The sequence below is a fragment of the Etheostoma cragini genome, chromosome 1 (genome assembly GCF_013103735.1).
Source record: "Etheostoma cragini isolate CJK2018 chromosome 1, CSU_Ecrag_1.0, whole genome shotgun sequence".
In the NCBI taxonomy this organism is placed as follows: domain Eukaryota; kingdom Metazoa; phylum Chordata; class Actinopteri; order Perciformes; family Percidae; genus Etheostoma; species Etheostoma cragini.
This window is the reverse complement of record NC_048407.1, coordinates 25,720,049-25,737,835: the sequence shown is the minus strand read 5'-3', so window position 1 is coordinate 25,737,835 and position 17,787 is coordinate 25,720,049. Positions and strand designations below refer to the sequence as shown.

The window sequence follows — 17,787 nt, the reverse complement described above, 5'->3', positions numbered from 1 at the left end:
CTTTATTAAAGTTACAGTCCAACAGTGTGTGTTGTCTTCTCCTGGACTGTCTCATCTTTCATCATCTTTATCCTCCTACAGTCATGACATGTATTGAGCAAAAGGGAACAGATTTGCTTCTTTATAACTTGCTTCCATAATATGTGGATCATAATGAATAAGCAATACATGTATTATAGTCTCCTAAACCTGAACTCTTGCTCACTATGTAACTGCAGCTTGGTTCTAGTGCGCCTAATAACAGAAGTATGTTATTGATAGGAAACCTATCAATGTTCATAATTTATTGTTTTTATTATATCATGTGAGGAACATTAACATGTAATGCTGGAAGAAGATGTTCTGGTTATTGTGGTATGTTTTTTTTCCTCATGTTGCACAGCCCTACACTCACACACACACATTAGTGGCCATGAGATGGACTCAATAACTGACTATTCTGAGCAGCTGCCATGGTTGTTGTTCCTGGTTGAAAATTAATTGTTGTGCTGCCTCCTCTTCCTGCCCTATGCAGTGCACCAGACCAACCTCCGGCTTTGGAGTGGAAATGGTTAAATGAAATGACCTCCTCACTGATCACAGAACAAAAGATGACTAAAATAAAAGATGTGCTGTGATGAAGAGAGATGTCAGGGTCTCCTCTCCTTTGCTCGGTGGCCTGTATCCTTAATGGAGATACAGGGTGGCATCTTTTTAGGGAATGCAGTGCTCTCATACGATAGAGTCTTTGATCTCCGAGCCTAGCCTCACTCTGGGCCGAGGGCAGGTTGGGGAGTATTCCACGTGGCTCTCTTTCAAGTTAAGTGGCCGCCTGTCGGAGGACTCAGAGAAGCTCTTGCTGTTGTCTGGCGAGGACTCGTGTGTGGGCGTGCTGCAAATGTAGTTGTCATTCAACGTCTGGTAGCCCTTGTGGTCAGAAGTGGAAACGGGGATGGTGTTACCATTTAGGGGTAAGCTCTCAGCAGGCTTTCCCACAATCCTTGGCTTCTTTTGCTGCATGTTAGGGCACTCGCCCTGCTTCATCATGGACTTCATATGATCACGGTTCCTGTAGATGACGAACAAGGAGAACACCACGAGGGAGAACGCCAGCAGGGTGCACACCACAATAAGTTCGTTCCAGTACGTCTTTGTGTGGACCTGCTCAGAACGAGACTTCCCCGGCAGGATGATGGTCTCCTCTTGCTCAATGTAAGGTGTCCGCGAGTGACCAATCAGAGTGGTGCTTTCCTGGCGGGGCTCCGCCCTCACACAGTAGTTGGCCAACAGCTGCCGGAAACCCTCCTCTTCTGACCAACACTCGTAGGTCTGCATGGTGTCGGCCTGTGCCACCACTACCAGGTTCCCCTCTGGAGTAGCGTAGAGGAACTGCCTGGCGCCGTCACTGTAGTGCCACCTCCTCTTTGCCAAGTTGGACCGCAGCTTGCAGGGCAGGACTCGGAATGTGTTGACTGGGATTGTAATGAGCTGGCAATGGGAGCCACCTATATTTATATATATTAAAAAAAAACAAAAAAACAACGTTGCTTCAAAACACAAAGATTCAGTTTAAAAAACTATTTTTCTAATTACATATGGAAAAAGCCCAACTTCTTAGCCTGGGAAAACCCTGACAAACTACCGGCAAATTTGTTCTTTAAGTCAGTCTTGCCAAGAGCCCATTGAAGCCAATTTCCAATTTTTCCAAATCAAGGCACCAATCACAACCCCTGACTTTACACAATGACGATAGCGCAGCGACGGCAAGCAGCTTTTTGTTTACATTCAACATGACGGCCACCGAAGCTGTTGCTGCTGCGTCACCTGGACCATTGGTCTGATTGGTTGAAGGACTATCCGATCGCGCCCAGAGGCATTTGAGCGGGGTCCGTTGGTGACGCCCCTTTGGAAATAAGCTGAATGAACCTTCCAAATGTTGTAACACTATCAGTTACAACTGAGAAGGGTCTGGTGTCAACCAAGCTACTATAATCAAGTAATAGTTCAACATTTTGAAAAGATTGATACCACTCTCACATCGGTCTGTTAAATATGTAGCTAGAGCCAGGAGGCCGTTAGCTTAGCAAAACGACTGGAAACAGCTAGCCTTGCTCTGTCCACATGTTGTATCTTGTCTGTTTAATACGCACAGTGTAAAAAAGACAAGTTGAGGTTTTGAGAGTGAGGAGAGTGATCTTGTCATCTACAGTAACTCAAAAAAGCAAGACCTTTAAATATTTGTTGTTATTTACAGTAACTACAGTATCTATATTACATCATAATTTAAAATTTCCAATTTAAACATAATTAACATGAATTCTTTTACACAGAACTGCTCGGTTTAACTTGCTTTCATACAAGTCTGGAACATGGGATTGATTCTTCTGACGCCTTATGTGCATGATGTTGTGGTGTAGGTTAGAGGACGACACTTTAATTACAGACCACTACACAGGAGAACAAACTTACGAGAAACTACTGGTCTGGCAGATCTTGTGCTGGGAAAAGTCCTGTTGCAAATTGCTGATGTATCGGCCTCCTCCACATCCTGCTGCCAGTGACTGAGAAAACATACCACACAAAACAACAGGGTGAGGGACAGCAGCTGTTATGAGAGACACCTTGTATGAATGCACTCCTTTAACTTGAAGTCTGTCATTGTAACACCAGTGAGAATAGCTTTGTCAGTATGACTAAGAGAACAATCTTCTTTTTAAAGCTTCTTGTTCAAGCACAACTAGGAGCTTTTCATGCTTATTTTATGAGTTAGTTTGAGTGCATGCTCACATCTAATGCAGCAAAAACACATTTATCTATTGTCTACTGAATGTAAAGAAATATTTTTACATATGAAAAAAAATCTATTAATGTGGCTTAATGAACAAGAACAGCCTGTAAGCTCATGATTCAATTTAAAAGTGAAAGTTTTGTAATAGTTTAGCATTTAATAGAATTTGTAACTGTGCCCCCCCGTGTCTACCATCAACCATAGGATGAACATGATAGGTAATTCTTGCTTTATTTGATTTTTACCAGCAGTGACAATGACGCTGGTATTGTTTTCACCTAGTTTGTGTGAGTGTAATGTCTCTCACCTGTCCGGTGGAGCCATCCTGACGTCCCGACACAGCCGCCCGGTCCAAGCGCAGTATGGGTCTCTGGACAACACACACTCTCCACAACTTAGGTAGTTTGAGCAGTTGGCCACAGGAACTTCCACCAGCCCAGAATTGGACGACACGAACAACAGACCCTGCAGAAGAAAAAACAACAACAACATGTGTGATACAAATTCCTCATCAAAAAGATTAAAGGGCCAAACGTAACTTCTGCTTTTGGTTACTTATTTCAGAAAGGGAAACCATGCTAAAACAATTACTTTGCACAAATAAAAGAATGTAACCTAAACAAAATATTTGGTGCAAGCCAAGTAATTTGATTGTGGTCAAAATCACATGGGAACAATCGCTCAAGTGCTTGCTACGCAACATTGTCTTCTTTTTTATTTATTCTTTTGCTTTAATCACTTTTCAAGCATGACCTATCATTGTGTAGAAGTAGACTACTATTATCCAGAAATGCATTTTCACCATAAATGTGACGTTAATACTGATATACAGCGCACCCGTGTTCCCAAAAGTGCAGTCTATATTTAGACCATCTTATTTAGCAGTATAAACAGACATCATGTGGATTATGTCCATATTTCATATCCCTATCTGGAGCTAAGAATATACTCACATGAAGTATCTTAGACTTTATTAGAATGACATGATCTTAGATAAGATTGCTTTTTGGCTGATTTGGCCCGGGGAGAGGCCATTATGTAATAGAGAGAGACAGGTAATGAAATTTAGCTCAGGGGTAAAAAGCCAGAGAGGATCAGAAACTCTGTCCAAGACTGTGCTATATCTTACAAGAAAACTCAACAGCCCCTGTAGAAAGAAAATGTCTGTAGCCAGCTTTTGCTCCGGTAAATCCACTTTTTTGATTTTATTATATGGATTCGAAATATGAAACATAACATAATAAAACTGATACAAACCTGTGTGACACTATAGATTACAGATATGTATTAAGATGAACCCTTTACCCTCTGAGGATCAAGTTCGATGTGTTGCACCGGCTCAGGAAACAGTATGATCTCCTCTATGATGTGCATCTTATCGTTGGCATTGATGGCCTTGTGGAGCTTTCCGTCATCTAAAAAGACACAGGGGAGGAGTGGAAGTGACTTCTATTGAAGGCAGCAGACAGTCTGTGCGTTAGAGAAGGCAACTTGTAATGGTTTAAAAAACACAAAAGCAATGTTCATGTTGAAGATAGAGCGAGTGTACTTTTAGAAACTCCTAAATCTTTTACCATTTGAAGATTTATGAAAAGACCTATGAAATGACAAATAACTGGCTGTTGTTGTGTAATGAGCTGTACCTGTTCCGATGAAGAGCACGTCGTAGGCCCTCTCCATGCCTTGGATCTTGTGCACGGCGATCTGAGTGTAGCGCACGCTGCGTTTCAGCAGCAGGGGAGCGCTGCGGATCACGCTGTCCATAAGGAAATGGTCCTTGACAAAGTTGAGCACTTTATCAGGCATGTGTAAGGACGACTTGATACCCATTTGACTGGTGTGTTTGGTTACGCACTGTGAGGGAGAGAATTAGACATTAAAACTTAATCTTTACTTATTGAAGTACACCTGGAAGTACTAAATGAAGCAGCATTTTGAACTGACCGGTATTAGCCAGTTTTACTTATGAAGTACATTAAGTTTAAGGTGAGGTAACATTTGAAAGTACAGAATACAGTACAATGGTTAAGTACAATAGCAGACCTTGAAATTGTGGGATTGGCTGATATAGAAGTTTGTAACCATGTTTTTAGGGCTAATATCTATTGGTTTTAAGCTTTTATGTTCATTTGTTTTATTCCAGGGACTTATGAACAGTTTAGTCAGCAATAGAGAAAGGAGAACATCTGATTTACATCAAGCTCACTTGTTGAACAGCCACCCCCCCCCCACAAAAAAAAAGAAAACAAACATCTGTCTACAGTTACAACTGGGAATGTTTTGTAGCATTGCTGTTATGTTGTGTCTCTTATGTGAGCTGAGTGAATAGAGACTGGTGCTGGATGAATGACTGACTGAACCAAAAACAAAACATAAAACCTATTGTTTGTCACAAGATATTTCCTACACCACTCACCGCCCCGGGCCGTGGTTCTGGCACTGGATGGTTGTAGGTGTACCACTGCTGTGTCTCCCTGTTGACCTCTCGGTAGCGCCCGCTGAAGGCTCTTTCAACCTGTGCCATGGTGAAGGCGCACACCGCTGAGCTGCCTGATGCTCCTTTATTCCTGTGAACACATATATAAAATGTACACATTACCCCTGGCTGAATGCATGTTTCCATTTATTTTAACCCAAGCCATCCTTTCTGCATTTTATTCTGTAAACTGGAGCAGCAACATCTGTCTGGAGAGCAGTTAGAGTGGACACTTGCATAATTTCAATATTAAAACCTTTATTTTGTTGATACATTCATTAGACATTGGGGTTGCATGGGATTGTGTTAGTGTTTAAGCTCATTACAGCTGCTCTAAATTCAGAGGAGCCAAGTAAGAAAAAGGCAACTTGCCAAGTCTGAGTGCAGACATAAAAAATAATGATAAAATAAACTGGCTCAAGATGGTGTGTGTGAGCTGTGTCAATTCAAGCGTCTGTTTGTGCATAAACATAACCTGAACAGTGCCGTAAATCAGATTTTATCAAGGAGTAATCTTTTGCATGTTTGTGTAGGGCTGCCCTTCCCTGTGTGTATGTAACAACCATAGTGTGTGTGCAGTGAATAAGCCATAGGTGCATTTTACCAATTTGCTGTTAAAATAACAATGAAATGTTTCGCTATTGACTTTAGACCAGGTTTTTGTTGGCCAATGGCGCGATCACTTCCTGCTGCCTCAAGATAGCAATAAGCTAAAATTCATCTGGAAACACCTCCCTGTAAGGCGCAGGTGCTATTTAAAGGGCATAGGCGCGGGACAGGAAATTGACAACTGCGTTGGTGTTAAACTAGCAAAGACACTTGCGTTGGGCTTTGCGTTTCACTGAGCCGGGTGCAAGATTGGACCCTTTGTACGTTTCTTACCACTGGGAGGTGAAGACACCATAGAAGACAGTGCTCTCCCAGCTGTCTCCCATGGGCTTCAGGACAAACATGTCCTGGATGATGTTGAAGGGAAAGCCATCATCTGGGAGGGAACACAACAACTGGGCCTTCAGGAAGGTTGTCCATTTCTTCTGCAGCACCCGCTCGCCACCTTCATCACCCTGCAAGCAGTTCAAGCATGTCATAGAAGTTAGAAAGGACTCATTTAAACATAATTTAATACCTTGCAACACCCAAAACGAAGAAGGATAAAGCTGATAACGATTTCAAAGGCTGTCCCCAAATTGTCTTACTGTAGCAGCTATGTGTCAAAAAAACTAGAAGATAGCAACTAATTTAGACCCGGGCTAATAACTTAAAAGATCCCCTCCAGACATTTTTCAAATCATTTAAAATTTTCTACAAATAACAATACACCGCAAAACCATTAGTTTAAATTAACATGCAAAGAATATTCTAAAGTTTAATTGCTGGAAACAAGAGGTCGTCTTCTTCTGCTCTCAGTGTATGAGCACTGGAAGCTTCATACTGGTTTCCAGTTTGGCTTCCAAACAAGTTGTGATGTCACAAAATCATGCTCGTCTGTATACATGTTAAACTCAGATGTGAGGTGAGCACAGAGAAACTTTCCTTCTTAGCAGGGGAACTTTAAAACACTTCTAGTGTCAAACTCTGCTCGTGCATCATTATGCACAGTGAAGCTCATACTTCCAAGAGAAGTAAAAATAAGCAACACTTATATATTTTTATTTTTTAGAGAAGAAGGGGGACTTTGAATATTCTGCAATTTGCTAGCTCTTATAAAGGAGGTAAAAGAGGTGAGGCTGGAGTCCCTCCTCTTTGCTTTAGAGGGTGCTGTTGAGCTCAAATAAGGGAATCTGGATACTCTGAGAGTTATGACCCTTTGTTGCACATGTGTGGTGGATTTATACCAAACTACAAATGCTATTTTGACATTAAAACGTGTGTGTGTGTGTGTGTGGGGGGGGGGGGGGATATATTGTGCTAAAAACGCTTTAGCACAATATATCAGTGGCTCTTTGAAGCATGGGAGATAGTGAAATGGAAAACACTATGGTTAGTTATTAATTACAGCTTTGAAATCAGCATCAGTGGTTCTTGACTCGCTTCTCTTCTGAAATACAGAAGTGACACTAGCTCTTTTGGAGCTTTCACTACATATTCACATAAACAGTTATCAGGCAACTTTGCAAGGACTAGCAATTATCAAAGAGCTTGTAAACATACACCAAAAGAAAATCCTCCCAAATACAGCTTGCAAGCTGTAAAAATACAGAAGAAGCAAGAGGAGGCGGAAGAAAACGACTAAAACAAGTGGTCTGGCCCAATCTCAAGACAATTTTCCTGCCTCAGATCCAAGCGATCCCATTAGCTTGGCCTCCAACACCATGAACAACTCCAACATAACAGCACAAGGAGTGAATCGCCCTTGAGGAGATAATAAAATGCTAAACTACCAGTTTCCTCCTCCATGTACTGTTAAACAAAAACAACGGTGAGGTGAAACCTTGTGGGACAGATGCACGGCCTGGGAGCCAATTACTAGGCTGTGGTAGTAGCCTGTCCACATAATGAGGAGACCGCATTCCTGCTCTCTCAGCTGTCCACCACCGCTGTTGCTATGCTCCGCTGCGCAGCTTGTACGCTCAATCGCATTGACCACACCCCCTGTTGGCTGTCCGCCAGAAATACACCCGCTCATCAAAGATGACGAACATGAAGTAAAGAAAATGGTGCCACACAATAATCTGACTGCTTTACTCAGTCCCTCAGTGTGCACACCTGAATAAACAAAAGAAAGAGGGAGTGGAATAAGGGAGGGGAACGGAGAGCAAAGAGGGGGAGAAAAAAGAACTCCGGAAGCAGAATTCCTTGGCGAACCCAAGTAAAACAGTAGTTTAAACTGCATGAAAAACTGAAATAGCTTTGATTTATGTTATCTTACAATAACATGTCTTCTTAAAAAGGTAGCAAAATGTCAGGCAAGATGAACCGGCACATCTCGAATATTTCAGATCAAAACAAAAGCACATTGGCCATGTACAGAGGAGAAAAGGGAGTGCATTCTTTCTGTCAGTCAGTCTGCAAGCGTGTTATAGATACTGAACCCGCCAACAGGGAGGGCCGTCATTCCTCGCTGTTACCTAACTCTAATCTGAGTTCAGCACTTTCTGCTCTCTGAAAGAGCACACAGGGTATGTGTTCAGATGTGAGACACTATTCTAAGAAGAAGAAAAAAAGAAGAAAAAAAACATAAATATGGTATATTTAGACTGGGATGTGAGAAAAATACATTGTGAGAGGTGGACAGGTGGATGCCAGTATCCTGCTAACAACAGGAAGTTGTATGGCCCGCTGTTTCGGCCCACTCACCAAGACAAGATCAGCAGTGGCATGCAGCTCATGGAGGTAGTTACAGTACTTTAAAACCCTTGGAGCTTGATTGCAGCAATCTCCTTTTCTGAGTCATAACTCAGTCAAATCTAAATACACAGACGTGCACATATTTCTTAAATTCAGTGTAACTTACACTTTCGGAGGATGTCATTATCTCTGATGTCCATCACACAACATCATCTATGAATATGCATATAAATCATTAAAAACGCCTCTTATATTTCCAGAATGCCTGAGAATTTTATTATTTTAAGTTTTTAGATTTCTTTCACTCAAAGTAATCCAGTGATTAGTTTTTTCTCAAATTAGTCGTTAGTTTTCTACACATCCATGAGCATATTGCAAACAGAAACTGCTTATAGTCAATATTACCATACTTTAAATGGTACTAAATGAACAAAACCTAGGCGCATCAGTTGCTCACTCACAAAAATGAAGAAGCGCAACAGATGAGGGGTGTTTACTTGTCAGCAGGTAGAATTCCTATGCATCATCTTATTACATTGATACGTTAATGCTTTAAGCCTTTCCGCAGGAAATTGGGGAATAAACGACCTGCATCACTGCTGTACTGCCACAGAACAGCATCTGAAAAAAGGTCAGTTAGGAAACATAGGGTTGCTGCATACTAGAGAAATAAAGGAGCTTTATAGAGCAGAGAAAGCCATTCTTCTGTTGCTATTGCACAGCTCAACTGCAGCAGTAGCCACAGTCTGGGGGCCTTTCTGTCAATGATTTCTGTATATAGAACATTGGAGGTGTTCCGCCGGCTGCAAGAGGTGTCGCAGCACCAAGTGCCAGAGCCTAGCAGGACTAAGTCATTAAGCTGTCACTTAAGATTACATGCTGTCCCCATGATTACTCACATTACTGCCTCCATGAACAAGAGCCATCAGTCAGGGAGGGATGCTGCGGCATGTATATAAGGAAGCCATTTAATTGATCTGATGACAGGTGAAAAGGGATAAAGTCTGCCGTTAATTATTAAGGGTGATCGAGCAATCTCAATCTCTTGAACATGAGAAGGAGTAGAAGGGGAATGAAGTCAGTAGTTTAAATGATGCGAGTGAATTCTGCAGTTGCTACAGTTTGCACGCTATGCCCGTAACAAAAACAGGGCATATAGTAGAGTGGAAAAAAAGAATTTCATTTTGCTGCAAAGCACTCTTGAATACTAATAATGCCTGCAAAGCTCAACGCGATGGTGAAGACAGGCAAAGAGCTGGAGGGATGGACAAGTGCAGCTGACATTGTGAGGGAGATGGAAGATGGATGGAAGATGGATGACATTGCAGAGAAAAAGGGAAGGAGGGTGTGGTGAGGAGAAGAGGAGGATTCAGGCGAAAGGGGACACCAAATCTGGTGAAACCATGTTTGCGCAGTCAAATGGAAAGAACTTTAATGCACTAGTGACATATTGCCATTGCATCTACACAGGCATGAAGTACAGTACAGTTAAATGTGACCAAACATGCTTTGACATGGGAGCGTCCCTCCTTGTTTTGATGTAATTCGCTCAGGATTAGGGGGATGAAGCTTGAGGCTTTGCTGTGCCTCATATTTTTGCATGGCCCTCTTGTGTAATGACCTCACCCCAAACCCAGGTGTATTACCTTACACACGCGAGCAATCCTCGATACAATGGTGTTGTCAAAGAAGTCAAATTCTTTTCCCGCCTCACTAAAGAAGAAGTAAATCTTGTCATCGTCTCCCACGGGGTTGCCTATTGGCTGACTCTCCTCGATGTAAGCTGACCCAACAAAGACGGGATCTGTCACAAATTGGAGAAAAAAAAACATGCGACGGGTACAACAAAAACATATGGTTAGAGAGACATGTTACACCTTAACCATCTACTGTACATAAGGGAATTATTTTATCATTACTTTTGGATCGTCGTACATTTGGAAAGAAGTCAGAGAGCTGCATAATCTCTGGAGGTTTTGAAGTGCATGTGCTGCAACTGATAGGACCTGGCGCTTGCAATCTAGGAGTGCTTGTCTTTGCTCTCGGTCTGCATGCATTAGCGACTGTGCCTCGCTAATGATCGCTACTTTCTGGAGCTTATCTGCTCTTTCGGATACATAATGGAAAATGAGAGTGTGTGTGTGTGTATGTGTGTGTATGTGTGTGTGTGTGAGTGTGTGTGTGTGTGGGGGGGGGGTCCTGCTATCTGATGTTTACCTTGCAGCCATTTCAAAGAGTTTTCTGTCTTCAGAGCAGTCCCCTGACCCAGACTCTTGTAAATGACAGGCTCATTCCCTTGGAAGTTGCTGACAGTACCAGTGTACAATTTGCCATCTGGAAGAAAACAAAAGGAAAAATTGCAAGATTTTGAATTAAGAACTTGATTTACTATTAATTGAACCTAATACATTACAGTCAGTAAGACAGTAAAGCTTAGAGTGAACTGAGAGCAGTCAATGGAGCAGTCTGAGTGAAGGATTAAATAAATAATTTCTCACGAACATATCCAGCTTACTTATTCACTAATTGCTTGTCAAAAAAGTTGAACACAAACTTTTGGTGTCCAGCTTGAGCCGGTTCAGGCAACCAATTAGAAAAAAAATTAGCAGGCACATCATGACTCAAAAAACTCTAAAATCAAAGTGGTAGTTAACATCAAAGTAGCTTCAAACAGCTCATAATAATACGTTGTTCTTTGCATGCTAAATGTTTAAAGTGACCTGAAGAGAAAAAAAACAAAAACCTAGTAGTAGTATTACTACATACCAACAATGATGGCGGTAGATTTGTAATCTGGATTAAAGGGACAGCGACTGCGCCCATCTTCCATCACAACCTCGCCCACTTCATCTCTCTCCAGTGTGAATGTTGACGTGTTCTGGGGACAAGACACAAAGCCAATGTCCCTCAAGCACAGTCCAATTAAATTTTACATAAAGTAAAAAGTGAGCTCAGCGACCTCAAACTCGTTCTCTCCTCTTCTTCATTACAATACACACAGCACACTGACAGAGTTTGGTCACTTTGAACATACAGTAGCTCTGTCTGGTGATTAAGTCAAGGCTTTAGGATACTGTAGGTTATGTTACAGGAAACTATATTATTTGTAAAACTTGTAGCAGATCTAAAGATGGTTCATTGTCATGACATACTTCTAAACTCACTAGGCAAGTTGGACAGATATTAAAAGGAAACGCTTATTCATCTGTGCCATGGAGCTGCTTTAAAAAAGAAAAAAAGAAATCACATCACTAACATTTTGTTAGTCAACCTCTCATACACCTTTGTGTTGCCATAGATGCTTGCTAATGTGTATTAATCCCCTAATAATAAAATAAAACAGTAAAAAAAGAATCCGTGAAATGTTACCTTTACTCCTGTATTGTAATTCAAAAATTAATAAATAAATAAATCATACATTTGTGACGTGTTTTTAAAGATGTATGCCATAGGTGGGAACGAATAGACTGGGCTGAGTGCGATAAGCAGAGAAGTAAGGGGCAGACTTTTAGTAGTACTGTTGGTTTTGGTCTTTTCATGGTATTTGTTGACAATAAGAAAAGTGTAGAACACCAGCTTTATACTTTAAAATCTTACTGTAATAAGTATTTTTCCGAAGGTCTGTCTTCAGGTGGTTTATTTGATTTACACAGGAAGAAGGCTTTTGTTACAGCCCTTCTCTAATAAAAAAAATAAAATAAAAAAAGAGATTTGGTTTCCAACATTGTTAATCATCAGGCCATAGAACATAAATCTAGGTAAATATAGGTGCCTGAGGCTGGTTAATATATTTGTTGGTTTTGTCTGTTTGTTGGTTTTGTCCAACAAACATTCCAAAATCCAAAGACAATATACAATGACATAAAATAGAGAAAGACGCAAATATTCACATTTGAGAAGCTGAAACTAGCAATGTTTGCTTGGAGTATTTGCTTGATACTTGACTTGAATTATTTGAATGATCTACCAATCGTTTAAAGCTAAAGTGTAGGCTCCAATATCATGGCTCAAGCTTTTAAAAACAACAGATTACACATAAAGGATAAATTCACATTTTTTTCAAGTCTATCTTAAAACAAAACTGACATGCCTATACGGACATTAAAACCAGAGAGATTTGCTTCTTAAAAGACAAAAAAAGAGAAAGAAAAATAAATCGGATTTAAGTACAGTATATGATTTGTCTGTCTGCATTTGTGCACAGAACAACGATAGTCTAGTTTGTTCCCCATCACTTACATTGAAATTGTTTGTTGCAGGGATCTCTTTGCAGCCAGTATAGAGAAGAAGGGACACTTTTTTGTAGTATTGCATTTAGATAGACGTAAGAACTTGGCAGTAATAATAAATTGAGCAGTAACTTGTTCCATTTAATCAAATCAAACAGGACAGTGTTGAGTGCCTCCATTGCCTGGAAAATCTTCCCATGCTTCATCATTATGAGCTGTTATTATACTCCTGGCTGGTTTTAATCCATCTCTATCATCTTATTGCTTAGTGTATCTTCTTGGCTTCAGTGTCCTGTTGACTGCTTTGAGAAGAGCTATAAAAATAAAACATCTTTCTCGCTCTCTCTCTCTCTCTCTCTCTCTCTCTCTCTGAATAATCAAGCTTAGAATTGCTTGAAATCCCAGTTTAGGGCCTAGAGTCCTGCCAAGTCATTTACAGTCAGAGACGTCCCGTGTTGTTGTTTTTACCCCTCTGACGTCAAAGGAGAGAGTGTAATGCCCCTCTTTAAGAGCCGAGCTGTCATGAAGCTTAATTGCCCCCTTATCACTGAAATCAACGTCATCCTGCTGCCGGTTACCATCACTCCAGATTTACTCCTCTGCTATATAAACAGATCTCCTGCTTTCTTCCCTCTTGCTAGAAACCACACAGCTTGTGTACCCCCTGTTGACTTGTCTGGCTAAAGTGCCTCAGCAGCATTTGGTTATGCTTGGATAACAGCAGATCCAATACTGACATGGTGGATAAAAGAGCTTGAATCCCTTCAGAACACAAAAAAAAATATATATATATATATCAAAATTCAAAACTGTGCTAGTGAGAGAAGTAGTGAGAAATCAAAAAAAACTCTCTGGAGTGAACATTGGGAAGATTCAAGGGTCATTACTTACTATGTAGGCGCAAGTAGGACTGAAGGCATAGGTGCCACACACAAAGAGATGAGTGCTATTTAGCCGCAGGAGGATTTTGATGTAATTGAAGCAATCAGTCTGGATGGGGGACAAACAGAGAGAGTGAGGTCCATGAGTCCACAAGATACCCTTACAACTGAGTGCGTTTTTCTTGAGAGCTCCTTAAAATGGGAGCTTGAATCATATATAAATCTTTCAAAGATTTGAAACACACACACACACACACAAATACTTCAGATTCTTTGAAACTAGATAGAAATGGTTGGAAACATAAATATGTCCCCGTTTTCTTTAAATGCTGTTGGGAAAACATCCAAGCATCACACAGCAGTTGCCTGGTGGGCTTTCTGTAAACCAAAGTTGTACACTGCAGTACAAGGATTACCAAGGTTTGTCACCTAGGGATACAACAGCTGGCATGACAACAAGGTAACAGACAGACAGAGAAGCAGTGCACAAAAAAAGAGCAATTCCCTGGCGAGCGTGCACACTTGAATGAATCTATTTGTACTGGTGGAAAGGTTTGTCAACACAGAACTCAATGCTCATTTTATCTCTTATCCTGACACTAGGGAAATGATACAGAAAAACACTGCAAGGAAAGACCAAACACCATGGGGAAGAAAATCCATGCTCTTGATATTGTCATACAAAAGAAATACAAAAAATACTATCTTCCTGAGGTACTTTCATTATTTGGCATTTTGCTGGAGCAGTAAAAGATGCCATTCACCTCCAAGTTCTTCCCTTTGAAGCTGCATTCTTCTCTTTTTCCAGCAGGAGTGCCCCACGTCAGCTGGAGATAAAAGAAGAAGAAACACTGAATAAGTCATGCCAAGTTCAGGGAACCATGCTGATTTTACTTAGGACTCTCTTTAATGTCAAAATGTATACAAAGAACTGGTGTTCGGAATAGAAACAAAGAAAAATTACCTTGTGATTCAACAAATGACATATTGAGTCAAGTAAGCTAGAATTTAACTCTTAATATTTTGTGTTTGAAAAAGGCATTATTAAATCAGATAAAACCATTCCTTAAATCAGTCTTTGATTGCCATTAATAACCACAATAGTAGTGAGAGTGAATTATCTTCGGGGCCCACCTTATTGCAATTTTGATTCTGATAACCCACTTGGCATTTGGTCAGACTCACGTTCTTCTGGAGCTTGGTCTTGCTGATGTCCGAGAGGCTGAGGGCAAACAGCGTCTCTCTGGCTCCGACGTATAGCATGTCGTCCTCCTGGCTGAGCAGCAAGGAAGTGTAATTGAAGACACCGTCCACAGAGAATCTCTTAGCCGACCTCTCCTTTGCATCTGGGAAACAGCAGGAAATCATCATCACATGGCAGGACAGAGCAGAGAGGAAGAGACTGGTAGAGTACATACCCTTTAGGATTTACATATCACATTGCTAGGATTTAAAATGCAAATGATATAAAAGATACATTTTATTCCTGTTTGATACAAAATACCTGCCAAAATGATCGGTTTTATGATGATGCGCAAAATATCATATGTGTTTGATTAGTTATTCATTTCCAACCAGAAAGAAGCTGTACTTGCTATAAAATGTATACGCTGGTTACTGCAGTTAACTAACAGTTTTCAAGCATTCTCATGTGAAAATCTGATGAGAATTTTGTTTTATTCGTGAAATATAAACAAATTATAAAGTAGACATCAACAAAAGATCTATAGAAAAGTACAACCATTTTCAATGATATTGTCCAACGCAGAGATCCAAGTAATAGTAAACAACTGCACCTTATGCAAGTCTATGGGTCTGATTTGCTGAAGTCATCATTTTCAGTCAATTGGTTCTGTTTATCAGAAGTGAAACATGATTGCAAAGAGGATGTAAGTCCCTGCTTAACAACAATCATACCACAACTGAAAACATAAAAACACTTGCTAAAGTTGAGGTTATTGTTGAATTCAGGCAAGTACTACTTAGACCTATTAAACTCCAAAACCACCACTGACTACCACAAACCCACGTAAAATAACTCCTCCTCCAGTAGGGCGGACATCCCAAATGTACGATTGAATAGGTGACGACGTCTGAACTCATGTTTGCTACATGTTAGTACTCCAAGCAAATCTGGGAATCTGTCAAGGCTTCACAGAGAGCCACAAATGTAGCAGGAAACAAGAACAAGCGGACAGACGTCACATTGCACCCAACTACGGCACAACACTGTGCGGAGTCTCAGTCACATCAATTAATGACAAAAAAGGGGGAACCTCTCACTGAGAATGTTGTCATTTCTGCAGCCCTCGCTCCTGTCCTCTCTGTTTATCCCTCTCGCACAGCGGCAGCCAGAAGCTGCTGAAGCTCCATGAGAACATGTCACATGTACGCCAGTGAGCCACGTCCACACTTTCCTGTACTGGCCAGCTCCCTCTTTGCTGTGCTCTGCACTGGCAGCAGGGTTAAAAACCTCTTTCACTCAACACCAATCTAAATCTCCTTTCTGCTACTTGCCAACCCTCTTCAAATGGATCTGTTTAGCTATGGGCCACGAGTCAAATGAGTTACTTTTTCCCCATGTTGCTCCTTTCCCTGCAGCCTCAAATAGTTTTTGTGATGAACTAGAGATGGAATTTACACATTGCTCCATTTATAGCATTTCCCTTGGCAACGCTCTACAGGATGCACTACAGGATGATCTACAGTGGCATCAGCAGCAAATTCTTTTTATTTTTTTTAGTTTTTCCACTGTGAAGTGGAGTTTGAAGAGATTTGGATTTATTTTTGTAAAATTGCTCTGACAATTGGTCACGTTTTTGATGTACTTACTGCGTGACAACATGCTCAAATGAACAGGAAGTCCACAAGTCCAGGAAGTCATAAACAGGATTTATTCAAGACTTTCAATTACTGAGATCCAAGAAACAACAGCCGAGTTGGGGTCCATGTGGATCCGGATAGGTGGATGTTATCACTTGATATCTATCAGCAAGACTAATAATCTTCTACAGGTCACCAAAGATACCTGATATTTGCAATCAAATAGTTGTGCATCCATCGCATGCTTGCTTCTTACCCTTTGCAGTTTTTGACCATCTTTGTAAATGTTTATCCATTGCCTCCCATTCCAAACATATTAAACTCACTCGATGTGCACCCCAAGCCAAAATGCTGGGAGTCACAGACACATCTGCTTGTCCAAATAAGATTACTAGCTTGTATCTGGAGTCCTCAACACTAATATGTTGCTGCAGTTAAACCGTTTACAGTATTTCCCTTGTTAATAACCAGCACACTACATTAGAATTTAGACACTTCTAACAGTAAGAAAAAGACACCAGCATCTCCCAACACTCCAGGTGGTGCATAATGCAAATGGAGCTAGTAAATGGCAATAAATGTTTACAACCCACAACTTAAACTTTCCAATGTGCTCAAAAACAAATGGTTCATCTAACACTCAAGGCACTTTTGGCAGATGATCACTTTCCCCTTATGGGATTGAAAGCCAGCTGTACGGACCCCATCTTGTTCAAAATCAAATCTAAGGACCTTTCCAGATCAACAGCCCTCATTCTGTTTAAAACGTGACATCTGGAGTCAATAAAGAGAAGGGCCTATCATCCAAATCCAGGGAGGATGGATACAAAATTAAAAAAAACAATTCCTTTTGTCATTCGCGACAGAAAAAGTATTCACGTTTCCTAATGTGGAGAAGGAAAACGTCTAATTTCAAGGTAATTAAGTCTGTTAAAAATGTCCTAAATGCTCATAAAGTGGACTATACTAAATCCCAGTAGACCCTGCTGATAGCAGACAAAGCAGTGCTATCCCTCCTTTCAACATGGAGACATATCATAGCTCGACTGTCACGGCTCCCCTGGGTTTTGGGCATTCAATGGAACCAAAAACAGCCTTCCCTGAGCATATTAAAACTCTCTGACATAAATCACAGTGACATCCTCTTAGACAGACAATGAAATAACGAGCTAAGGGGAGCAAACTCATGAAACTTTTACTTGGAGAGCAGTCCAGGGCTTATTAGTAGAAGGTTGTATGTGTTTGTGTCTGTGTGTGTGTGTCTGTGAGAGTGTGTGTGTGTGTGTGTGCGTGTGTCTGTGTGTGTGTGGTGGTGGTGGGGGG

At 40.9% G+C, this 17,787-nt stretch overlaps 1 protein-coding gene across 3 annotated transcripts in view; it reads right to left on the bottom strand.

The window, feature by feature from the left end:
• Window positions 1-323: 323 nt before the first annotated feature.
• Window positions 324-17,787, bottom strand: part of LOC117946404 (semaphorin-4B-like) — a 49,351-nt gene continuing 31,887 nt past the window's right edge. For all 3 annotated transcript variants that reach the window (XM_034874541.1, XM_034874551.1, XM_034874532.1), the window contains exons 3-15: window positions 14,827-14,987; window positions 14,406-14,468; window positions 13,652-13,750; window positions 11,298-11,409; window positions 10,749-10,865; window positions 10,178-10,335; window positions 6,126-6,307; window positions 5,184-5,334; window positions 4,411-4,621; window positions 4,073-4,182; window positions 3,075-3,232; window positions 2,449-2,540; window positions 324-1,484 (exon numbers count right to left, since the gene is read on the bottom strand). In XM_034874541.1, coding sequence (XP_034730432.1) covers window positions 712-1,484; window positions 2,449-2,540; window positions 3,075-3,232; window positions 4,073-4,182; window positions 4,411-4,621; window positions 5,184-5,334; window positions 6,126-6,307; window positions 10,178-10,335; window positions 10,749-10,865; window positions 11,298-11,409; window positions 13,652-13,750; window positions 14,406-14,468; window positions 14,827-14,987 — 2,387 coding nt within the window. In that variant the 3' untranslated portion in view covers window positions 324-711. The remainder of the gene's footprint in view (window positions 1,485-2,448; window positions 2,541-3,074; window positions 3,233-4,072; window positions 4,183-4,410; window positions 4,622-5,183; window positions 5,335-6,125; window positions 6,308-10,177; window positions 10,336-10,748; window positions 10,866-11,297; window positions 11,410-13,651; window positions 13,751-14,405; window positions 14,469-14,826; window positions 14,988-17,787) is intronic.